Raw genomic sequence first — 26,197 nt, forward strand, 5'->3', positions numbered from 1 at the left:
GTATGTGTGTATATACACCACTATACACAAGTTCAGATGTTTTGCCTGCCTCCAAAGAACCCAAAAAAAAAAATGCCCAAAAAAACGCTAGCGTCAAAAAAAAAAAAAAAACACCCAGGTGTGTTGTTGCAGGCATTTTTTGGGGGTTTTTGGAGGCAGGCAAAACATCTGAACTTGTGTATAGTGGTATATATACCACTATACACAAGTTCAGATGTTTTGCCTGCCTCTAAAGAACCCAAAAAAATGCCCAAAAAAACGCCTGCTACTAAACTGGCAAGGTGTGAAAAGAGCGAAGCCATATTACAGATCTATAATTGCACTAATACAAATTATCTTTTTTTTTATAGTTCTGGACATGCTACAGAGCTGAAACTTCACATGTACACCTTTTAGACCCCCCAGACACAAAATCACACAAAAAAAAGTTTTATTGAAAAAATAAAAAAAAATAAATAAATAAAAAAAAAAAAAATTTCTTTGGATTTAGTGTCTGGGGGGTCTAAAAGGTGTACCTGTGAAGTTTCAGCTCTGTAGCATGTCCAGAACCAGAAAAAAAGATTGTTTGTATTAGAACACTTACAGAACAGGTTGTTGGCTTCTCGCTTTTCACACCTTGCCGGTTTAGTAGCAAGCGTTTTTTTGGGCATTTTTTGGGTTCTTTGGAGTCAGGAAAAAAATCTGAACTTGTGTATAGTGGTATATATACCACTATACACAAGTTCAGATGTTTTGCCTGCCTCCAAAAACCCCCAAAAAATGCCTTGTGAGTTTGGGGTGGAGTAACTTGACTGGCCTGCACAGAGTCCTGACCTCAACCCGATAGAACACCTTTGGGATGAATTAGAGTGGAGACTGCGAGCCAGGCCTTCCCGTCCAAGCTATGTACTTTTGGAAGAATGGTGAAACAATCCCATAGACACTCCTAAACCTTGTGGACAGCCTTCCCAGAAGAGTTGAAGCTGTTATAGCTGCAAAGGGTGGGCCAACTCAATATTGAACCCTACGGACTAAGACTGGGATGTCATTAAAGTTCATGTGTGTGTAAAGGCAGGCGTCCCAATACTTTTGGCAATATAGTGTATAATATACTTTCCTATGTATTTACTATTGTTAGTAGCATAAGGATTAAAAATAGTCAATGTTGATTGAGAGAGTGAAGTTTCATTTCAAGGACATTTAGCCTATGAAAGGAAAGCCGGCGAAGGCAAGGAGTTAAACGCCGATTGAAGATACAGAACCAAATGAAGTCATCTGCGTAGTCGGATTTGCTCCGAGTGTCACCTCCGAGGATCTCCTTGTTTTGCTTATTCCATAAAAACCTGGATGCCGCCACCTATTTAGGAATGGTTTCAGGGCCTTTTAGCGCTGATGATCTGTATTCTTTTGATGTCGGTAGCGTGGAGTAAATTTCAGAAGTTCTGACATCAAAAGAAGCAGAAGACAACTGGAGAGACGGAGTAAGTGGCTCTTGTGCAGATTCATTAATATAAATTGAATTTTCAGTCTATAGCTGTATAGGCGAGAGGCCGCCGACAATAGCCGAGTCCCTTCTATCACAATGAATCCCGCTTTAGCCTTCCATGAGATACATTTATCTTACTGCTCAGTTGGTTTCAAAAGGAGGAAGCCTTCTGTCATCCCCGAGCTCTTATATTATAGGCTAATGTAACAAGGCATTATGTAAATACGGTTCTATCTTCAAGTGGCGCTATTCTAAGGCTTCCTTTACTCACGCGGCGTAAGAAATAGGCGGTTATCTATTCACATCTATAGAATATGTGGTGGTGTGCTATTCATAGGTGTTCATTTAACCACTTTAATACCGGGCACTTTTCTCCCTTCCTGCCCAGGCCAATTTTTAGCTTTTAGCACTGTTGCATTTTGAATGACAATTGCGCGGTCATGCAACACTGTACTTAAACCAGATTCATGTCATTTTTTTCCCATAAATAGAGTTTTCTTTTGGTGGTATTTGATCACCGCAAGGTTTTTTCTTTTTTGCTAAACAAATAAAAAAAGACCGAAAAGTTTTTTTGTTATCAAATTTTGTAAATAGATACGTTTTTTCCTGCACTGATGAGGCCGCACTGACAGGCACTGAGGAGGAGGCACTAATGGGGTGGCACTAATATGCAGCACTGATAGGCGGCACTTATGGGCACTGATAGGTGGCATTGATGGGCACTGATTGGCAGCACTGATGGGCACAGATAGGTGGCACTGATGGGCACTGATAGGCGGTACTGATCAGCACTGATGGGCGGCACTGATGGGCACTGATAGGCGGCACTGGTGGGCAATAATGGGCACTGGTGGGTGGCACTGATAGATGGCAATGATGGGCACTGGCGGGCAGCACTGATGGGGAGGGCACTGGCGGGCTCCCTGAGCCTTGATTGCCATCCCTGGTGGCCATGGTGGGCATCCCTGGGGTCATGGGTGGGCATCCCTGGTGGTTCTAGTGTCACCCCCCCCCCCAAGGGTCTGCACTGGTAATCAATGCTCTGTCAGGAGAGCCGCAGATCAGCTCTCCTCTACTCTTGCCTGTCAGGCGCGAACTGAGGAAAGCCTGATCAACGGCACTTCCTATTTACTATGTGACCAGCTGTGATTGGACACAGTTGGTCACATGGTAAAGAGCCTACGTCAGTCAGTCAGTGTCAGAGTGAAACGCCGCATCGCTGATCGCCGCTCTGCGCGACCCATGACGTTCGGTCAGGATAATGTAACCACCTTCCCGCCGTCATTTGCCTATAGGGCGGGCAGGGAATGGTTAAAGCATAAGTGAACTCCAATTGACAAACAATAATCAAATCCTAGAACATTTCCTGATTACACAAAAGTAATAGTGATTGATATTAAAGTCTGTGATTATACATGCAGTGCTTCATTGTAACCAAATAAAAACTTTTTTTTGAATATTCATTAAATATTACAAAGGGGCTATTGTGCCACCTACTTCCACCTTAACATCTTTAAGTGCAGTGCGCGCTCACCTGGGAGCACAATTGTGGGCACTGCACAGGTTGTCACTGGAGTCCTCTTCCCCTCCTCCATGATGACATCACAGAGCTGGTGGATGTTGGAGACCTTGCGCTCCTCCACCTTCTGTTTGAGGATGTCCCACAGATGCTCAATAGGGTTTAGGTCTGGAGACATGCTTGGCCAGTCCATCACCTTTACCCTCAGCTTCTTTAGCAAGGCAGTGGTCATCTTGGAGGTTTTTGGGGTCGTTATGTTGGAATACTGCCCTGCGGCCCAGTCTCTGAAGGGAGGGGATCATGCTCTGCTTCAGTATGTCACAGTACATGTTGGCATTCATGGTTCCCTCAATGAACTGTATCTCCTCAGTGCCGGCAGCACTCATGCAGCCCCAGACTATGACACTTCCACCACCTTGCTTGACTGTAGGAAGACACACTTGTCTTTGTACTCCTCACCTGGTTGCCACCACACACGCCTGACACCATCTGAACCAAATAAGTTTATCTTGGTCTCATCAGAGCACAGGAGATGGTTCCAGTAATCCATCTGCTTGTCTTCAGAAAACTGTTTGCGGGCTTTCTTGTGCATTATCTTTAGAAGAGGCTTCCTTCTGGGATGACAGCCATGCAGACTGACTTGATGCAGTGTGTGGTGTATGGTCTGAGCACTGACAGGCTGACCCCCCCCCCCCCCCACCCCTTCAACTTTCTACGGTGGCGGAGTGCCAGGGCCCAGTCGCAAGTGTGTCCTTTGCGATCCCGGAAGTTCAACCACTGGTGTCAGTAGTTTTTATTTTTTGGTATTTTAATTGTATTATTTTTTTTATCATTTTATTTTTTTACAATGTGACTGACTATGACTCTGTCCATTCAGTAAAAGGAAGGAGCTGGTAAATTACATATTTACCGACCCCTTCCTGGTTCTCTATTATGACACCTCCCCTGCAGCAGCCGGCAGGAGAGGGGAGGGAGCACAGTGAGGGGGGGGGGGGGACCAGGGGAGCACACAGGGGCCCAGAGACAGCAGAACACAAGTGAACTGTATAGGAGGGGCGGCGGGGGCAGCATACAGAGGAACCAATCTCCTCCATTTTCCTCCTTCAGCTACAGGGGGAAAAAGGAGGACAGTGATTTCTCTACATGCTGCCCCCCCCCCCCCCTCCTATCCAGGTTTACAGGGGAGCCGCACAGGCCCAGAGCATGGGGCCCTGTTGCAATTGCAACCCCTGCAACCCCTGTAGTTACGCCCCTGTCACTAGCAGATCCTGCTCTCTGGTAGGCAAAGAACAATATAGATTTACCTGGCAATCCTTCTGGAAAGCAGAAAGGATCCAAAACGACACTCTCTCTCTCTCTAGCACTTACCTAGGAGGGTGTTACATTTATCTGCAGTCTCTGACAGTCCACATTGCATGTGTGCAGCGATGACATAAATAGAACAGAGGAGCTCCGTCATTGCTGTCTGTATACAGAGCCCCGTCTCTGCTGGAGTCCTTCTTTAATCAACAGGTTCCCCAGCTTCAGAGTAAAGACTTCACACGCCACGGATGATCCAATCTACATAAAAATCAGCATTTCCTGTACTGTGGCGGCTCCTCCAGCTGTGAATCGGGGTCAGAGCCGACACAAATAAAACACGATTGCCAATTTAATCCCATCAGCCATCTTGAGGATGACACGCGGGCCCGTCGCGCGCTGTCAAATTAGCGAGACATCCCCAAGTGCAAGGTGTTGTGCTCCGAACAAGCAGAGCCTCCGCCACATAATGACCTTCATTTTAAATGCTTTATTGAATTAATTGCGGTTAATTATGTGTCTGAAGCGGGAGGCTGGGGAACGGTGAGGAGCGCTGAACAGATAACTGGGGACCGGAGGAGACTTTTTTTTTTATTATTAGCTTATTAGGCCCAGCAATGCAAAAGTAAAAAAGATGGAGGCGCCCTGATCTCAGCTCCCCTTCTAGAAAATGCTTTTCGCCTGGCTGGCCTTTGGACCCAATACTTTGAAGTCCCTGAACTAGTATATAGAGTTCTGTCTTTACTTCCACTTTATTTGCCACATGCTTGTTTCAGACCTCCTGAGTCCTGATGTCAGGGACAGCCAGGCAGCTTGCATTTTTCAAAGGGAAGTAAAAAATGTCTACCTTTGTATCTTCTCTCAGTGCAGGATTTATTCAAATCCCAATTAAACTTTCATTTTTAACCACTTAAGCCCCGGAAGATTTTACCCCCTTCCTGACCAGGCCCTATTTTGCGATTCGGCACTGCGTGAATTTAACGGACAATTGCGCGGTCGTGCGACGCTGTACCTAAACTAATTTGACGTCCTTTTTTTCCCACAAACAGACCTTTCTTTTGGTGGTTTTTGATCACCTGTGCGATTTTTTGATCATGCGCTATAAACAAAAAAAGCGCAACAATTTTGCAAAAATAACAATATTTTTCACATTTTTTTATATGAAATTCCTCAAAAAAAAATCTAAAAATCAAAAATTTTTAACATTTTAGGCCAATTTGTTTTCTGCTACATATGTTTGGTAAAATGGTAAAAAAAAATCGCAATAAGCGTATTTTGATTGGTTTACGCAAAAGTTATTGCGTTTACTAACTACGGGAAAGATTTTTGTCATTTTTATTGTTTTTTTTTAACGAGTAATGGCAACGATCTGCGATTTTTTTTTTGGCGGGACTGCGACATTGCGGCGGACAGATGGGACCCTTGACTGACATTTTTGACACTTTTGGGAGTACCAGTGACATTACTACAGTTATCAGTGCTATAAATATGCTCTGTTACTGTAATAATGACACTGGCAGGGAAGGGGTTAACTTTATTGGAGAAGGAGGGGTTAAATGTGTCCCTAGGGGTGTGCTTCTAACTGTGAAGGGATGTGGCTGTTTGTGTAACTACAGAGATATACGATCCTACATAGCAGGATCGTATGATCTCTGCAGTTACATCAGGGAGAATGACAGGCGGCTTTGTTTACATCAGCCGCCTGCCTTTCTCCCTCTCCAGCGGGAGATCGCGAGTGGCCGGCGGACATCGGGTTTGCTGGTCACACGCGCGGGAGTCACAGTGAACGAGCGGGGGCGGGAGCGTGCCTCCGGCGGCGCGCGCTCGCCCCCTATTGGCTCACAGGCGAGTGACGTACCCATACATTCACTTTGCCTGCACGGGGCTGACCGCCGCAGTATATGTACGGTCGGCAAGTGGTTAATCAGCGAAATAGATCCTTGTGATCTGTGAGGAAGCAGTGGCCTCTCTGCAGAAATCCTCCACACCCTCTGCTAAGTCAGTCCATAGCTCTGCAATGAGTGATGGGGGAGGAGGTTGTCCTAATTCTACAAAGAGACCACTGCTTCACCAGCGAGAGCAAGAGTCCTCCACTGCAGTTTCCTGGCAGGGGATAGGCTTTTCTACTCAGGTTGTGGCTGTTTTCTGGAGTAAATGAATTGGCAGCTTGGGTGGAAAAGCCTGTCCTCTGCAAGCATGCTGCAGAGAAGGATCCCTGCTCTCTGGGAGGAAGCAGTGGCCTCTCTACAGAGATTCAGCAAACTCTCTGCTATGTCAATCCATAGCTCTGCAACGAGTGATGGGGGAGGAGGTTGTCCGAATTCTGAAAAGAGACCACTGCTTCACCAGCGGGAGCAAGAGTCCTCCACTGCAGTTTTCTGGCAGGGGATAGGCTTTTCTACCCAGGTTGTGGCTGTTTTCTGGAGTAAATGAATTGGCAGATTGGGTGGAAAAGCCTGTCCTCTGCCAGCATGCTGCAGAGAAGGATCCCTGCTCTATGGGAGGAAGCAGTGGCCTGTCTGCAGAGATCAACCACACCCTCTGCTAAGTCAATCCATAGCTCTGCAATGAGTGATGGGCGAGGAGGCTCTCCAAATTCTGCAAAGAGGCCACTGCTTCACCAGCAAGAGCAAGAGTCCTCCACTGCAGTTTGCTGGCAGGGGATAGGCTTTTCTACTCAGGTTGGGGCTGTTTTCTGGAGTAAATTGGCAGCTTGGGTGGAAAAGCCTGTCCTCTGCCAGCATGCTGCAGAGAAGTATCCCTGCTCTCTGGGAGGAAGCAGTGGTCTCTCTGCAGAGGTCCACCACACCCTCTGCTAAGTCAATCCATAGCTCTGCAATGAGTGATGGGGGAGGAGGTTGTCCGAATTCTGCAAAGAGACCACTGCTTCACCAGCGAGAGCAAGAGTCCTCCACTGCAGTTTCCTGGCAGTGGATAGGCTTTTCTACTCAGGTTGTGGCTGTTTTCTGGAGAAAATGAATTGGCAGCTTGGGTAGAAATAAGCCTGTCCTCTGGCACTGCAGGGAAGAATTCTTGCTCCCAGAAAGGAAGCAAAGATGTCTCTGCAGAGATCCAGCACATCCTCTAATAAGTCAATCTATAGCTCTGCAATGAGTGATGTGGGGAGGGGGGGGTTTCTGACTTCTGCATAGAGACTGCTTTGCCAACGAAAGCAAAAGTCATCCACTGCAGATTGAGGTGAATCATCTTCCATTCAAGGAACCCCTAGCAACCTTTGGGGAAACCCTGGGGTTCCTTGTAACCCTGGTTGGCAACGGCTTGTGCATGCTATATGGATCTGCCCCCCGAAGAATGCCACTCTTACAGACAGCTAAAATTATTATTGTTGTCCGGCAGTTGGCTTTGCCAAGTGGTGTTTGCCCTTGAACTATGCAGACACCATCAGATGGGAGGTCAATCAGCTACAGCTCAAGGAACCTCTAGGAACCTTTGGGGGAACCCTAGTTGAGAATGAATGATGCAGCTATATGAATCTGCCCCCAAAGAATACCCCCCTTCAGACAGCTAAATAGATAATTGGTGTTCGGCAGTTGTCTTTGCCAAATGCTGTTGGCCCTGGAACTATGCAGACACCATAAGATAGGAGGTCAATCAACTACAACTCAAGGGACCCATAAGAATCTTTGGGGAAAACCTAGTTGAGAATAACCAGTGCAGCTATATGGATCTGCCCCCAAAGAATACCACCTTTACAGACAGCTAAATAGATTGTTTGCCTGGCAGTTGGCTTTGCCAAATGGCATTGGCCCTGGAACTATGGTCAATCAACTACAGCTCAAGGAACCCCTAAGAACCTTTGGGGGAATCCTAGTTTAGAATGAACAGTGCAGCTATATGGATCTGCCCCCAAAGAATACCCCCCTTCAGACAGTTAAATAGATCATTGGTGTTCGGCAGTTGGCTTTGCCAAATGGCGTTGGCCCTGGAACTATGCAGACACCATAAGATAGGAGGTCAATCAACTACTACTCAAGGGACCCGTAAGAACCTTTGGGGGAAACCTAGTGGAGAATGACCGGTGCAGCTATATGGATCTGCCCCCAAAGAATACCCCCCTTCAGACAGCTAAATAGATCATTGGTGTTCGGCAGTTGGCTTTGCCAAATGGCATTGGCCCTGGAACTATGCAGACACTATAGGATAGCAGGTCAAACGACTACAGCTCAAGGAATCCCCTAGGAACCTTTGGGGGAACCCTAGTTTAGAATTACTGGTGCAGCTATATGGATCTGCCCCCAAAGATTACCACCTTTACAGACAGCTAAAAAGATTATTGTGTGCCTGGCAGTTGGCTTTGCCAAGTGGTGGTGACCCTGGAACTATACAGACACCGTCAGATTGAAGGTCAATCAACTACCGCTCAAGGAACCCCTTGGAATCTTAGAGGGAACCCTAGTTGAGAATGACTGGTGCAGCTATATAGATCTTCCACCAAAGTATACCACTCTTACAGACCGCTAAAAAGAATATTGTTGTCCGGCAGTTGGCTTTGCCAAGTGGCATTGGCCCAGGAACTATGCAGACACCATCAGATGGGAGGTCCATCTGCTACAGCTCAAGGAACCCCTAGCAACCCTTGGGGGAATCTTGGTTGAGAATGGATGGACCACGTTATTTGGATTTTTCCCCCTGGAGGGGGACACAAAAAGTGAGGGGCAGGGAGACTAGGGCTAGGTTTAATACATTAAATCTGTACTATATATTTATTTTAGCACAGTATGATCTGGGAATGTGGACAGAGTGGGAGATGGGGTAATGGAAGTTCTAACATATGTATTACAAGAAATCACTCTAATGTCAACTGTGAAGGAAACATCATTCCAGCGATGGCTGAGATAGAAGAAGATAGACTGCTCTCTCTTCTTCTATCACATCTCTGTCGTTGTTGATAACATGACTAAATCAGTATTTTACTAAAGGCATTTACCCGGTGCCGGTCTCGTATATTCTTCCTGCCTAATGCACTTTGAGAGGAGACCCCCGACCGTTCCCAGCGGAGTCATGATTTTCACCAGGCAGAGCGCAAAGAGGTTTCATGTCGGAGGAAGCTAATCTGCGGTTTTACGAACATTAACGCTCCCCAACTACAGAAAATGACTATAGATTAGAAGGGGCACCGCTGTAACCGAGTTTCTTCACACCGGGGAAGAAATGCGCCATACTGATGGAGTGTAGGAGCTCTTACACTATTTACTGACAATTTGCTGACAAAAAAATCACGATACGCAAGACTTTTTAACAGCTATTTTGTTCAGAATGTCACCTTTAGGAAATTGCGACTGTTTTTGTATATATTTTATATATACAATATATATATTATATATACAATATATATATATATATATATATATATATATATATATATACAGTGGGGAAAATAATTATTTGATCTGATGCAGATTTTTTTTAAGTTTGCCCACTTACATAGACATGTAGGGTCTATAATTTTTTATCATACAGTATCTCACAAAAGTAAGTACACCCTCACATCTTTGTAAATATTTTTTTTTTTTCCAATAAAAGTTTAAGATCCCATTCACACTAGCGCGACTTGTCAGGCGACTTGTCAGCCTGACAAGTCGCGCTCCCTCGCGGTCCGTTGACCGCTACAGGACCCGTTCTAATAGGAGCGACACAAGTGGCTCCGACTTAGAAAAAGTGTCCTGTACTACTTTGGGGCGACCTCGGAGCGACTTGCATAGACTTCCATTATGTGAAGTCCCTGCAAGTCGCTCCGAAGTCGTGGTGCATGGTTATGCACAAGTCGCCCCCGAAGTAGTAAGGAGTCGTGTCGCCTCAGTGTGAACCGACTCTAACAGTGTAAATTTGCTGTCACCTCAAAATAACTCAACACACAGCCATTAATGTCTAAACTGCTGGCAACAAAAGTGAGTACACCCCTAAGTGACAATGTCCAAATTGGGTCCAAAGTGTGAATATTTTGTGTGGCCACCATTATTTTCCAGCACTGCCTTAACCCTCTTGGGCATGGAGTTCACCAGAGCTTCACAGGTTGCCACTGGAGTCCTCTTCCACTCCTCCATGATGACATCACAGAGCTGGTGGATGTTAGAGACCTTGCGCTCCTCCACCTTCCATTTGAGGATGCCCCACAGATGCTCAATAGGGTTTAGGTCTGGAGACATTCTTGGCCAGTCCATCACCTTTACCTTCAGCTTCTTTAGCAAGGCAGTGGTCATCTTGGAGGTGTTTGGGGTCGTTATGTTGGAATACTGCCCTGCGGCCCAGTCTCTGAAGGGAGGGGATCATGCTCTGCTTCAGAATGTCACAGTACATGTTGGCATTCATGGTTCCCTCAATGAACTGTAGCTCCCCAGTGCCGGCAGCACTCATGCAGCCCCAGACTATGACACTCCCACCACCATGCTTGACTGTAGGTAACACACACTTGTCTTTGTACTCACCTGGTTGCCACCACACACGCTTGACACCATCTGAGGGGTGTACTCAATTTTGTTGAGTTGTATATATACAGTGGGGAAAATAATAATTTGATCCTCTGCAGATTGTGTAAGTTTGCCCACTTACAAAGAAATGGCGGGTGTATAATTTTTATCATAGGTGTATTTTCAATAATAGAGACAGAATATCAACCAAAAATCCAGAAAAAACACGATACAAATGTTATAAATTAAGTTGCAGTTCAGTGAGTAAAATAAATATTCGATCCCAAAGCAAAACATGACTCAGTAGTTGGTGGAGAAACCCTTGTTGGTGAGCACAGAGGTCAGACGTTTCTTGTAGTTGGTGACCAGGTTTGCACACATCTCAGGAGGGATTTTGGTCCGCTCTTCTTTACAGATCTTCTCTAAATCCTTAAGGTTTCTTGGCTGTTGCTTGGCAACTCGAAGTTTCAGTTTCTGTCATAAACTACATAAAAAGGATAAAATATGATTGGCTACTATAGGAACTGTACACATCATGACTGCCTTGTTAAGCAAATATTTTAATGCTATAATAAATATAGCATTGAAAAAATTAAAACTTTTGTGATTATATGCGAAATAAAAAAACCTCATGTATGTTTAACTTTTATGTTTTTAAAAATTAATAAAAATGTATTGTATCAAAAAAATGAAAACCAATGAATGACACTTTCACTGATTTAGGATGCGGAGAACCTTACAGCGGAGCCCAACACTGGACGGGGGACCGGAAGCTTCCAAAGTTAATAAAGCTGCCTTTTTATTGTACTGTTGCAAATCCTGAGATCAGGAACCCAGTGACCACCACCAATGACCCCCGTCAACTTTGTTGCAGCTGAAGCGTACCCTACCCCGTTTCCTTTTCATCTTTATTAAGCTTATTTTTATTTATTTTTTTGTCTCCTTTAGGTCTGTAAGCACCGGGAACTTTTTACGCTGGCTACCACATCGCCATGGCAACAGGAAGACGGGAAAAAAAAAAATGTTTACCGGAAGACTGCAGTACACAGTTATTAGAAGACCGGGCTTTAACCGCTCCAGACTCTCTGTTTAATTTGCAACCTCAATTATTCTCTTAAAAAAAAAAAATTGGTACACCAGTCCTTGACCGCCTCTAATTTTGCATTCTTTTTATCAATGGGATCGCTGCTGGAGTGCCGCGCGCGACAAGAATGCAGCCCAAAAGACACTGGGAACAGTGGTTTGAACTCGTCCTGCTCCAGGCGGAACGCAACGATCATATATCCCAAACGCTCGCAGTTTTGTTTCTATACTTATTGTACTGATTGACCCGAAAACAGCTTTTTTTTTTTTGTCTGTCAGATTTGTGTGTACGTGTGCTTCATTTTAATCCAGACCCCCCCAATTTCCCAACCCCCCCCCACCCTTAACAAGACCACCGCCCTCAGACCGGCCTGGCTGCACAGCGCCAAGGCGTTTTGTTTTTTATTTTTTTCCTCCAAGCAGCATGTCGTGTGCATCGAACCAAAACACTTTTTAGAGAAGTACACTGAAGGATCTCTTAATGGCTTCATGTTAATAAGATTACCAATCAGTCTTTGACAAGGAGGCGACGCTGCAGAGGCGGGATGGCGAAAAATAACACATTAAGGAGACATCCACGGTGCAAATAAAACGTAATAAGATGCCACTTAAACACATTGTAAGCCTGTCAGATATAATTAGAGTGCATTAACCCTTTTTTTCCTGCCGGCGGAGGATCACCGGGGGTTGACAAAGCCAGACCGGTAAAGGATAATTCTTTCTCCCCCCTCTCCGGCAAGCCAAGGAACTCTTTCGAGGAGCTCGCTTCTGACTGGCAAAGCTTGCATCAGTGCACTCTTCCTGTTGCACCTACGTGTTTCGTTGCAAGGAGACGGCTTGCCTGCAAAAACGGCAACCTAGTACCAGATGTTTTAAAGTTCCCATAGCCTGCCAAGTACTTCTTATTAACAGTCTGTAGCGGAATAGAAGGTGTTACTATATGCAATCTCCTCTGATGTATAAAGTTGTCGAAGAATTTAAAGTGCACGCTTTAGAAGCAGACATAACGCTGTGATAGAAGAGGGTAGGGGAAGTAGATGCTGTACTGGGCCCATCCTAATTATGTTTTTTTGTCATTTTTAAGGGTGCACATGACAGTAAAATCAAACCTTTAGCATTTTATTGCCTATTATATGCACATTTTCATGAGGGTAATACATAGATTGATTCCTCATCCACTGGTTATTGCATGTCGGACTGCCGAGATAAAACCAGTGGCAGGACATAGCACAGCTTACATTGTTTTCAGGCCATTTTTGACTGATATGCTTGTTAGTAATTAAAAAAAAAAAAACTGTTCTATAGCGCCAAGCAGAATGCATATTTTCAAGCAAATACAAGATGGCGGCTCCATCTACACTCCCTTAGGGCTACATGGGCGAATTTTAGTCGATTATTTTCACTATTAAAATCTCACTTTGTATTACATTACTTTTTATGGAAGCTGCAACATATGAGATTTTTCGGGAGTGCCATCGAGCAACTCCCACAATTGATGCAATTTAATCGCACAGCAGAACCTATTGGCGGTCAATCTCCTATCTTCTCCTCTTTGGACTTTAGTAGGGGTAGGCGATTAATTGCTCAATAATTGCTTAACTGTGGGAGTAGGGGATTCTTGGGAAACGTTTGCCTTCCAAGTAAACTCAACGGGGTTATTTGCATGAGACTGATCCAACAATCGCCCAATCTCCTTTAATAGCACAGAAAGAGCAATTTAATCTCTGGGAAGATTTTTTTCAGGCTCTTGGACTAAAAATTGCCCATGTGACCCTAGGCTTAATGTGAAACTATAATAAAGATATTTTCTGTAAAGCCCAACTCTGGGCATAATTGGAATAATTAACATTGTCCCCTTCCCCAACTGGTAAAGAATATACATTTTTTTCTAGGCGATGATCTAACACATAGGAATAGTTATTGTAATCCACTTCCGGTTGTGGTGACCAGTCCCTTGGAGCTTTTCTTCTTGCTGGTCTCAGCCCAGTCTTGTGTCCGCCCCTCTCACCAACATCATCACATACAGTGCAGGGCCAGTGGTCACCACATTGTACATGATGATGATGATGATGATGATGATGATGAAGAAGTGCCTGTCCACATTTTGGTGTTGGCGGGAGGAAGAGTCGGCTACCGGCTGCTGCAAGAATGTGAAGTAAGGTCGGAGTTCCTCGACATTAAATCATCCCCTAGAAAAAAGAAAGTGTACAGTGGTTCTCAGCTTTTTTGAGACCAGAACCCTTACCGACCTGGTCTAATGTCCCAAAACAGTAAAGAGTTACATTTATACACACATAATAAAAGTATGGTCAAGCAAACATGTTTTGAAATTCTGGAAGGCTCTGGGTGGGGCTGGATGTCACAGTGGGGTTATAGGGATTGTGTAATGCTTTAGGGGACATTTCAGCTGACTTGGAGGCCCTGCAGCGATAGAGCTTTCTGGAGGGAGCTTAAGAACACTCTGGGAGTTTGGTGGGCACCATGGGTCACTGTAGAAGGTTGGGGGCACTGTGGAGGGCTAGAGGCTCTGCAGCTGGTTGAGGAATACTGTAGAAGGTTAGGGGCACTATGGAGGGCTGGAGGCTCTGCAGCTGGTTGGGGTATACTGTAGAAGGGTGGGGGGCACTATGGAGGGCTGGAGGCTCTGCAGCTGGCTGGGCTATACTGTAGAAGGGCGGGGGGCACTATGGAGGGCTGGAAGCTCTGAAGCTGGTTGGGGTATACTGTAGAAGGTTGGGGCATTATGGAGGGCTGGAAGCTCTGAAACTGGTTGGGGTATACTGTAGAAGGTTGGGTGCACTATGGAGGGCTGGAGGCTCTGCAGCTGGTTTGGGTATACTGTAGAAGGATGGGGGGCACTATGGAGGGCAGGAAGCTCTGCAGTTGGTTGGGGTATACTGTACAAGGGTCGGGGCACTATGGAGGGCCGAAGGCTCTGCAGTTGGTTGGGGTATACTGTAAAAGGGTGGAGGCACTATGGAGGGCTGGAGTCTCTACAGTTGGTTGGGGTATACTATAAAGGTCAGGGGCACTATGGAGAGCTGGAGGCTCTGACGTCGATTGGGGTATGTTGTGGAAGCTTTGAGGGGGGGGGCACTGTGGAGGCCAAGTGCTCTCAGGAGGCCTGAGGGCACATGAGCTACTATGGGAGTTTCAAGGGCACTATGGGAGCTGAGAGGCACTGTGGGAGACTGGAGGTTCAGGAGAGGGGGGTCATGGCCCAGCAGGTTGAAAACCACTGTCCTAGACACTCTTTAGAACTGTGTTAGAAACAGGTACATTAATTTGTTGCATGGAGGCATAATGGAGGCAGCACAGAAGCCAGCGTGTCCGTACCATGGACACTCCATTCCTCAGTTTCTTTCTCAATGTATTTGGTTGCTAGGATACCTATGGCGTCCTAGCAACCAATGACGCATCCCCACCCCATTCAGCTGGCAGCCGGAGAATCTCCAGTTGAATGTAAACAAAGGGGCAGGGATGCAGGATGATGTAATTGAACATATATGGTCATTGCTATCAGAATGGGGGACAATGATAATTATTTAATTAGTTCTGTCAACGTTTCTACCTACCCTCTATACAGCTAAGTATTGTTTTGAAAAATACAGGTGCACTTTAATTGTACAAGTGTTATGTCAGTGTGTGAGCCTTGGGATCAGATGTGCTGTAGTATAAGTGATATAGAGAATAAAGGAGAAAAAGTATTTTATAAACTTAAGATATGGGGGGGGGGGGGGAACTGATTTTCTTTGCAAATTAAAACAGGGTCTCTGTAAACATAACTGTAGTTGGGGCTGATGTCATGGAGGATTGAGCTTTACATTAAACCGGGATCCAGGCTTGTCCCGAGGCCAACGCGACTCTGGGAGGGCGCTCTTTCTATTGCATAGAAGGCAAAGCCAAATCCTTGTAGGTTTGTTCATCGCCAAGTCCTCCAGGATAGATATACAGAGCTATATGTCAAATTTATAGAAAATGTATACTATATAACATGTTATTATTAATTCATGGGGCGAAATATCATCTTATTTCAGTACTGGGCCATCACATGCACACAATGGAGACACACAATGGAATCAGCTGTCCAATGTTTAAGTATGGTTGACCATATTGTGAGATGAGCCTGGAGTGATGAGATTAGGACCTATCAAACCATTAATAGCTAGTGACATCACTGGGTCGGCCATTTTGGCTGGACTAGCACTTGCTCATAATTCATATTATAAGGCTCAATTCAGGCTAAATCAGAAAGTTAGAGCAAAGGGCAGAGATAACAATCAGCTACCAATCAAAAATCATCTCCTAACTGATCGAACCGTTATTGTCGCCTGATTGTTTGCTGGGACTTACTGCTCATTGCTGTTTGCACTGCCTTATTGAGCAAGCTCAATGTTACCCTACACCCCCCCCCCCCCTTCAATGTTCCAGGTCCAGTTGTTAGACAATTTATGAAGAAAAATTCTCCAGTATTGGTGTTCAGCAGTTCCAGTCACTTCTACTGAACACAGAGGTCTCTGTTATTTAGATTTGCAAGTGCCAGTGCATCTATGTGCTGTGCAAAGAGATCAGTGTCGAAGCATTGGTGGGGCCAAATGGGCGGTTGCCTTTTGTGAAAAATCCCTAGGGGGGTGCAGAATTAGTAAGGATTTGGGTTGAGAAGAGGTGGGAGATTAGTCCTGTTCTGGTCCGGTCAGCAGCATGCTCCCTTCTCTCCCTCTTAGGCTGTGTGGGTGGGTCCTGGTCAGAGTAGGTGGAGTTGAGGAGAGCAAGTACTCTCCCACTGAGTGTGTGGCAGTACACTGCTTGGTGCAGTTGAGGGTGGCTCTGATCTCTCTTCTCCCCAGGACCACCGCCAACTGGCTCCTCTAACTACCAGTATGCCAGGTTGCACAATAAGAGGGTAGAGGGGCTGGGGGTGCACAATGGGGAGTGTATGGAGTTTGAGTGCACAATAAGGGATTAGGGGGAATGGGGTGCACAGTGGGGGTGTATAGAGTTGGGGTGCACAATAAGGGGGTAGAGGAACAGGGGTGCACAATGGGGAGTGTTTGGAGTTGGAGTGCACAATAAGGGAGTAGGGGGAATGGGGTGCACAGTGGGGGTGTATAGAGTCGGGGTGCACAATAAGGGGGTAGAGGGACAGGGGGAGCACAATGGGGAGTGTTTGGAGTTGGGGTGCACAATAAGGGGGAATGAGGTGCACAGTGGGGTGTATAGAGTCAGGGTGCACAATAAGGGGGTAGAGGGACAAGGGGTGCACAATGGGGAGTGATTTGAGTTGGGGTTCACAATAAGGGAGTAGGGAGAATGGGGTACACAGTGGGTTGTATGGGGTTGGGGTGCACAATAAGAGGGTAAAGGGACTGGGAGTGCACAGTGGGGGTGTATGGAGTTGAGGTGCACAATAAGGGGGTAGAGGGACTGGAGGTGCACAGTGGGGGAGAAGTGTATGGAGTTGGGGTGCACAATAAGGGGATGAAGGGATTGGGGGTGCACAATGGGGAGTGTATGGAGTTGGGCAGCACAATAAGGGGGTAGAGGGAATAGGGGTGCACAGTGGGGATGTATGAAGTTGAGGTGCACAATAAGGGGGTAGAGAGACAGGGGGTGCATATACTATACCATTAATTACGCTGGGAGCAGGCAGCAGTAGATGAGCATGTAACCCCCGCTGCAGCAACCCTCTATGCATTCATTTTTTTCCCTACACACGCACCCCTAAACATAAAAGTCTGGCTCCACCTAACTTATGGAATCCTTTTTTATCCTGATTGTCTTTTTGAAGTTAACGCAAATTTGGCACGACCCTTCCACTGGCTGTTTTCATTGTGTGTAAGTAATGGCCCCACTATGTTCAATTTCTATTTGTAAGTTAGAGGCCAACTGAACTTTCATTTTTAATCAGTTAAATACATTCCAGGTGCATCAGAACAAAAAGGTGTGCAGTTGCTTTTGTTAAAAAAAGCAGCCAATGCCTGAGTAGAAAAGACTGTCCCATGCCAGAGAAGGACCCTTGTTCTCTGTGTGGAAGCAGCGGTGTCTCTGCAGAGGTCTGACTCGCCCCCCCCCCCTTCCCCGGGGGAAATTGAACTCTATGGCACGGTATTACATTTTACTTTTTTTAAATGGGCCCTCTGCAGGTTTGTGCCATAATGTCCTAATATGCACCGCATGCTACGAGCGCACTATGACAGACTTACCTGAGCCCTCCCGCGCTGAGCTGTCACTTCTCCCGGCGCTCCATCTCCACCTGGTATTCCTTCCGGGTTTGTGTTCTAAGGCCAATTTGAATGGCCGGGTCGCGATTACGTCACTCCTGTGCATGGGGATCACTGTCGTGGCACGGCACTCTGCGCATGCGCCAGTGACATCATTGGCTGGAGTCAATGTGAATATCTACTAAATGGTGCCAGTTTAGGCCATTTCCAAGGTACATTCAGGTAGGACGTATTATTAGAATTCTGTAGCTGCTGAAAGTACACTTACCTGTCCAGGGGTCCGGTGACTTCCTCACCCAAGCCTGTTCTTACCCGGCCTTGGGGTCCCTGTGCCGGCATGTTTAGCCGATTTCCCAATGCGCATGCGCAAGCCACGCTTCCCTTTGTGAATGGTCCCACAGCCTTTTGGGATCTGTGACAAAGGTTGTGGGGAGCGGAACTTCCTTACGGAGATCCATCTGGAAATGGGAGGGCAGGTACCTGTCAAAACCAGTTACCCCCCCCCCCCCAAATAGTGTCAAAAATAGAAGTGGGGGGCATAAAGCGGGACTTTCCTTTTAGGGTGGAGTTCTGGTTTAAAGGAATTGTATAAGCAGAGGGTGCATTCTATGCATTAGGATAAAAAGCCTTCTGTGTGCAGCAGCCCCCCTCCACCTCTAATACTTGCCTGAGCCCCCTCTCTACCCAGCGATGTCTAGGAGCCCCTCGACCATCTGGGACTTTCCCTCCTGATTGGCTAACCCACAGCAGTGGCCCCATTGGCTCCCGCAGCTGTCAATCAAAGTCAGTTAATCAATCAGGAGAGAGAGGGGGTGGGGCTGAACAGAAGCTCCATGTTTGAATGGATACACGAAGCTGCAGTTTGGCTCGGGTTCCCCCATAGTAAGCTGCTTACTGTGGGGGCACTCAACAGGAGGGAGGGGCCAGGAGCACAGAAGAGGGACCCGAGAAGAGGAGGATCTGGGTTGCTCTGTGCAAAACCAACTGCACTGAGGAGGGAAGTGTAACATGTTTGTTGTTTTTAACCACTTAAGCCCCGGAAGATTTTACCCCCTTCCTGACCAGGGGGTATTTTGTGATTCGGCACTGCGTGACTTTAACGGACAATTGCGCGGTCGTGCGACGCTGTACCTAAACAAATTTGACGTCCTTTTTTTCCCACAAACAGAGCTTTCTTTTGGTGGTATTTGGTCACCTGTGCGATTTTTTGATCATGCGCTATAAACAAAAAAAATAGTGACGATTTTGCAAAAATAACAATATTTTTCAAATTTTTTTATATGAAATTCCCCCCCAAAAAAATGTAAAAATCAAAATTTTTTAACATTTTCGGCCAATTTGTTTTATGCTACATATGTTTGGTAAAAAAAATCGCAAAAAGCGTATATTGATTGGTTTACGCAAAAGTTATCGCGTTTAATAACAAAGGGAAAGATTTTTGTCATTTTTGGTGTTTTTTTTTAACGCGTAATGGCGGCGATCTGCGATTTTTTTGCGGTACTGCGACATTGCGGCGGACAGATCGGACCCTTGACTGACATTTTTGATACTTTTGGGGTTACCAGTGACATTACTGCAGTAATCAGTGCTATACATATGCACTGTTACTGCAAAATTACACTGGTAGTGAAGGGGTTAACTTTATTTGAGAGGGAGGGGCTGTGTGTGTCCCTAGGGGCGTGAGTCTAACTGTGATTGGCTGTCTGTTGAGCTGTAGAAACAGTGATCAATGGTTCTACATAGTAGAACCGTGTGATCACAGTTTCTACACAGGGGAGAATGACAGGCAGCTTGTTTACACTAGCTGCCTGACTTTCTCCCTCTGCAGCGGCGATCGCAGAGTGACCGGCGGACATCGGGTCCGCCGGTCACACGCGCGGGGGGGTCCGTGACCACGCGGGAGCGCACCACCGGCGGGGCGCGCTCGCGCCCTAGACCCTCACAGGCTAGCAACGTAGACCTACGTCGCTTTGCCTGTGAGGGGCTGACTGCCGACGTAGATAGTCGTGCGCCAGTCGGCAAGTGGTTAAGAAAAAAGAACGAGACTTTACAATCATTTTAAGCTTACTTGTAAGTCAAATTGAAAAAAAAAAAAAAAATAGACATTAACGACTGCCCTCTGCAGTTTTACTGCGGCAGATTGGCTCTTTCCCACGTAACGACGTACCTGAATGTCAATTCGCGGGGCAGCTACCAGGGGCGCGCGTGCGTGCACATTCGCCACAGGGGAAGCCGATCAGCGCAATTGCCGCCAGGCACCCACGGTCGCTCCTCGTGGAGAGAGAATGGCAGTCTGCCGTTGTAAACACAGCAGACCGCTTTTCTGTCAGCAATGAATACAGAGATCCTCTTATTTAGGAACATGGGTCTCTGTGTTCATGCAGCAAGCCCATCCCCCACACAGTTAGAAAGCACCCCCTAGGGACCCATTAAACCCTTTGATTTCCCCCCTGGTGTTAACCCCTTCCCTGACAGTGTCATTAGTACATGTAGTAACAGTGCATATTTTTATATATTTGTAGTAATGTCACTGGTCCCCCCCCAAAAGTGTCAAAAATGTCAGTTAGGGGTCCGATCTGTCCGCCGCAATGTCGCAGTCCTGCAAAAAATCGCAGATCGCCGCCATTACTAGTAAAAAAAATAAAATAAAAATGACATAAATATTTCCCCTAGTTTGTAGACGTAATAACTTTTGCGCAAACCAATCAAAATGCGCTTATTGGGATTTTTTTTTTAACAAAAATATGTAGCAGAATACAAATTGGCCTAAAATGATGAAAAAATGTGATTTTTACATTTTTTTCTTTATTGGGAATGTTCTATAGCAGAAAGTATAAAATATTGTTGTTGTTGTTTTTTTTTTTTTCAGAAATGTCGCTCTTTTTTTGTTTATAGCGCAAAAAAATTAAAAATCACGCAGGTAATCAAATACCACCAAAAAAAAGCTCTATTTATGGAGCAAAAAGGGCGTGAATTTTATCTGGGTACAGCATCGCACAACCGCGTAATTGTCAGTTAAAGTAGTGCAGTGCCGAATTGCAAAAAATGGCCTGGTCATTAAGATCCAGAAGTGGTTAACACCACTTTAAAAATCCAATCAGCAGGGAGCATGATGAGCTTTACTGAATGGCAAGTTCTAGCTCTGACTGAGTAGAAGGCATGCTGGACCTTAGCAGAGACACCGCTGCTTCCACACACAGAGCAAGGATCCTTCTTTGCAGTATAATGGTGGGGTGGGGGGGAGTCTTTTCTACTCAGGTTGTGGCTACTTTCTAAGGACCTCGCACTCCCTTTGCTTTGAAGCAACCGGAATGTATTTGGCTGATTTGAACTGAAATTTCACTGTTCATATTTTTTAGACATAAGCAAAGGATTTTAGCATTGCTATTCACTCTTTCTTTATTTGTGGGGGGGGGGGGGGGGGGGGGTTTCCTAGTCTGTGCTCAGTCATGGTAAAGAAAGCACATTGCCCCTCTGTGCACAGCTAAAGAAATATATACAGACAAAAAAAGTAAAATAGCATATTTTTATCAGTCTTTAGAAAGTGTGAATCTGTGAAGTTTGTTGTGTGTGAAGCAGAAGCAAATGAAGCGGAGATGGATACAGTATATCATTTTCATGACCTAGAAAAAAAAAATAGCATTAAAGTTCACACCGCATTTTTATAGAATCTTATACTTGTGATGGGCGGTGAGCTTTCTCCTAGTCCAAAAGAGTTACAAGGGTTACAAATCACACATATACGTCTTTTTCAAGGGCGTCAAACTGCAGCCCTCCAGATGTTACAGAACTACAAGTCCCATATCTGATTGCTGTTAATGTTCTTTGCATCTGCTGACTACATCAAAGGGTGTAAAAAAAAAAATAAAAAAAATGCATAGCTGTTTGCCCATCGAGAATGCATGTAAATTGTGCAAATAGGGCAAAATCAAAGCTATATCATCTGCTATTTGAATGTGTGAATGCTGAAAATACCAAATGATGGCCACTAGATGGTGATGAAGGGCCTACTTATTTCCTGTGATGGTCAGTGCCATCTAGTGGCCATAATGTGGTATTTCCTTGGAAATGCAGAGAATATAGTCTGGAATCATTTGCTTCAGCCCTATTTGCACAGAATGACTTTGCAGGCAGTTTTGAAGGACAAATAGCTATGCAGTATATATATATATATATATATATAAATAATAAAATACATATATATATATATATATATATATATATATATATATATATATATATATATATATACTGCATAGCTATTTGTCCATATATAAATAAATAATATATATATATATATATATATATGTGTATATATATATATATATATATATATATATATTATTTATATATATATAAACACACCCCTAATGCTGGCCATACACGTATAGATTTTCCTTCGGAAATTTTTGTTTTAAGAAAATTAGTTTGATTTTCTAATCGTTAGTGGGGTCAAATCGATGTCCGATGCAGTGACAGGAAAATTCTAAGGGGCAGGAAGGAAAACTTTTCTCGATCAAACTAATTTTCTGGCAGTGTATGTGGTTATCGATCAGAAATTAATTTTAGAGTTGAATGTTAAAAGCAAAAGAATGTTCAAAGATTTTTCTAATGAATATTTGTACGAACATTCTCGTCCAAAAATCTATACGTGTATAACCAGCATAAAGCCCCGTACACACGTACCGATTTTCGGCCGTAAGCCGACAGCGCACTTTCGGCTGAACAGAATCTGTCCTGCAAGCATTAAAATTTTTGTATGCCGACACCAGAACGGCCAATTGTTCGCCAGTCAGTACAGAATCCGGCCGACAGACAACAGATTTGCAAGACTGGGCATGCTCAGAAAAGAAAAAAGACAAGGAAAGTTAACCATCACATGACATCACTTCTACAGTCGGCTATTGTTGGCCGACAAAATTCGTGTGCAGTCTTTTGCACTTTTCCACAGACACGACAGCCCTGGACAAAAGACGGCCGATCGTTCAGCCGACAATCGGTACGTGTGTACGGGGCATTAGTCTCAAATCTGTTAAACAGGAATAAAAAAAATGACCAGTGTGTTGTCCACAGCAATTAAATGCTTGCTTTCATTTTAATTCTGCACTGCAAAAATGATCGCTTGAATCAAATTGACCAATGACATCAATGCTTCGCTATGTTAGAATAATTTGTTATAGAAATTCATTTCGTATATTCGGATTCTGCTTTTCTGATCGATTTTAATTTCATAATATTCATTCTATTCTTTTCTATTCTAATCTATTTTATTTTTTTTTTCTATTCTATCTTTTTCTATTCTTATCTTTTTTTCAATTTTATACCCTACTGTTTCCATTTCAAAATCAAATTCATTTTCAAATTGAATTTGAAAATGAATTCAAATCTAAAATGGAAACATATTGCAATAAATACAGTAAGGTATTAGAGTGAAATAGGATGATAAGAATAGAAAATAATAGATTCAAATTTATTTTCAAATTTTAATTTGAAAATTAATTCAGATCTGAAATGGAAAAATATTGCAATAAATACAGTAAGGTATAAAAGTGAAATAGAATGATAAGTATAGAAAATATTAGATTCCAATACATTTTCAAATTTTAATTTGAAAATGAATTAAAATCTGAAATGGAAACACATTGCAATTAATACAGAAAGGTATAAAAACGAAATAGGATGATAAGAATAGAAATAATAGATTCAAATTAATTTTCAAATTTTAATTTGAAAATTAATTCAAATCTGAAATGGAAACATTGAAATTAATACAGTAAGGTATAAAAATGAAATAGGATGATAAGAATAGAAAATAATAGATTCAAATTAATTTTCACATTTTTTGAGTTAATTATTTCATTACGTTATTTTGTTTCATTGTAATTTATTTCAGATTGGTAGAAATTCCTTACTACTGTGATTCAGAAATTCGGTCCAAATCTAACATAAATTTTGTCTGAATTTCGATTCGGAACGAAATGAATTGCACGTGTCTATTAGGAATGTAGTAACAGGCAAAGCTCATAACTCCACAGCAGTGGATGGAATTTATACCATGGGAAGATTGGCAGCATTATAAGTCCTATCCAAGATGGCAATTGATGTATGAACGCTTCTCAAGGCAGAGCGTCAATTGGCAATTGCAAATTTTGAGTGGACGGCCACCCCTTAAAATTTTGGGCCACTTTTAAAGCCCAACTTTTTGGTTAGAGTTTGAAAGGGTTGGAATCCTTGTAGTTTTTTTTTTTTTTTTTTTTTTATTGCAATCTGTGTCTTTGTTTTTCTCACTTCTGATAGTATGGAGTGCCAAGATGGACTTTGATTGCACAGCACAGTTTACAAACACTGATTTATAAAAATAATAATTTTATTGTGCTTAATTAAAAAAAACAATAGCAACAATACATATAAATCAACATATTTAAAATAGACAAAATCCTCTAAGATATAATAACAGCCCTGAAGACCACCTTACTTCCCGATGTTGGGAAACATCCCCCAAAGCACCTCATTTCTAGGATGAACTCAGCTATGGGCCCGCATGACCGATGTTGTTGTGTACTCTATCTTTTTTAGCCAAACTTGTTTGTAATTGTTGGTATGTAAATTACCAATTCATATATTAAGGAAAGGATTTCCGATCTTATAAATTTGAATTATTATATAATAAATTATGATTTTTTTCTTTGCCTTTATAGAAGATACTGTATGGCCAATTTGACATTCCTGAAGAAGCGCTTGGGCGGGAAACATGTCGAGTCCTGTGTCAAATTCTGATTTCACCTCGCCAATCTTGGCTACCCATAAATACCTTCAGAAATTCCCTCCTGTTGGTTGGGGTGCATTCAATTGGGGTACATTGGGGTATGTTTCCCAACATTGGGAAGTAAGGTGGTCTTCAGGTCTGTTAATATATCTTAGAGGATTTTGTCTTTTGCAAATATGTTGTTTTATATGTATCCTTTTGTTGCTTTTGTGACATTTTTTATTTAAGCACAATAAAATTATTATTTTTTTTATAAATCAGTGTTTGTAAACTATGCTGTGCCATCAAAGTTCCATCTTGTCACTCCATACTAAACTTAAGATGGGGCACTGATTACATTTATGGTGTCCATAGCGCCGCCCTATGGTGACACTTAATATTCTACTTTTCTCACTTCTGACCAATAAGCTTCAGGTAGAACAGGAAGTGAGGGAAAATTTCACTTCCTTTCTGTGTGACGTGTCGGACAGAACAGGAATTGAAGGGACACTGGTAGCTATGCATTTTTTTGGTTAAGTGGGGACCCTTAGTAATATATTATTACATTTTTACCATTGAATACCACTAGTGGGTTGTAGCAGCAGCAGTCTCATCGATTTATTATTTATTGGTTATATTTCATTTCTCTTCCTGGTGCGAGTGTTCTTTTACATTATTTCACAAGTGGGGAACCTTGGTCAGGAATAAATTACCTTATTTGTTCCCAAGAAGGAGATTTCCCATCATTTCATATTCTGCTTGACACCTTTCAAACAGGCAGTAGAGTGAGGAGACCTTCCTGTAATTTATGCCCAATGATGGCTGTCACTCAGAACATAAAAATATATTTTATGGGAACACGTATGCTTTCTGCACTCTTGCGCTGTCCAAAATTAAAAATGTTGACGTGTTGCGCCCCACCCCAGGACTTAATCGTGGCTCCATGACTAAGCCCTGGGGGTCAGACGAAACACGCCCGGGGGAGCAGAGCAGGGTTGAAGCCACTTTCATTCATATGACATTTAGATCTGGTTGGTGTGTCCTTTCCGCACTTTTACACGCTATTAAAACTGAAAAGTTGACATGTTTTGTCCCACCCCAGGACTTAGTCGTGGCTCCATGACTAAGGCATGGGGGTCAGACAAAATGCGCCCGGGGGAGCAGAGCAGGGCTGAAGCCTCTTCCATTCATATGACATTCAGATCTGGTTGTTGTGTCCTTTACGCACTTTTACACGCTATCAAAATTAAAAAAGTTGACATGTTTCGCCCCAACCCAGGACTTAGTCGTGGCTCCATGACTAAGCCATGGGGGGGTCGGACGAAACATGCCTGGGGGGGGCAGAGCAGGGCTGAAGCCGCTTTCATTCCTATGACATTCAGGTCTTGTTGGTGTGCAATGATTGGGTCTTGTCTTTTCTTGGAATTTTTCCCTTGG

At 44.0% G+C, this 26,197-nt stretch overlaps 1 protein-coding gene across 1 annotated transcript in view; it reads left to right on the plus strand.

Moving 5' to 3' along the window:
• The window catches only part of CDH13 (cadherin 13), a 668,836-nt gene extending 656,795 nt beyond the window's left edge, over positions 1–12,041 (plus strand). The window contains exon 12 of the mRNA XM_082269695.1: positions 11,660–12,041. Within this exon, the coding sequence (XP_082125821.1) occupies positions 11,660–11,667 (8 nt within the window). The 3' untranslated portion in view covers positions 11,668–12,041. The remainder of the gene's footprint in view (positions 1–11,659) is intronic.
• Positions 12,042–26,197: the final 14,156 nt, after the last annotated feature.

This window comes from Pelophylax lessonae (assembly GCF_965119305.1).
Source record: "Pelophylax lessonae genome assembly, chromosome: 10".
NCBI lineage: Eukaryota > Metazoa > Chordata > Amphibia > Anura > Ranidae > Pelophylax > Pelophylax lessonae.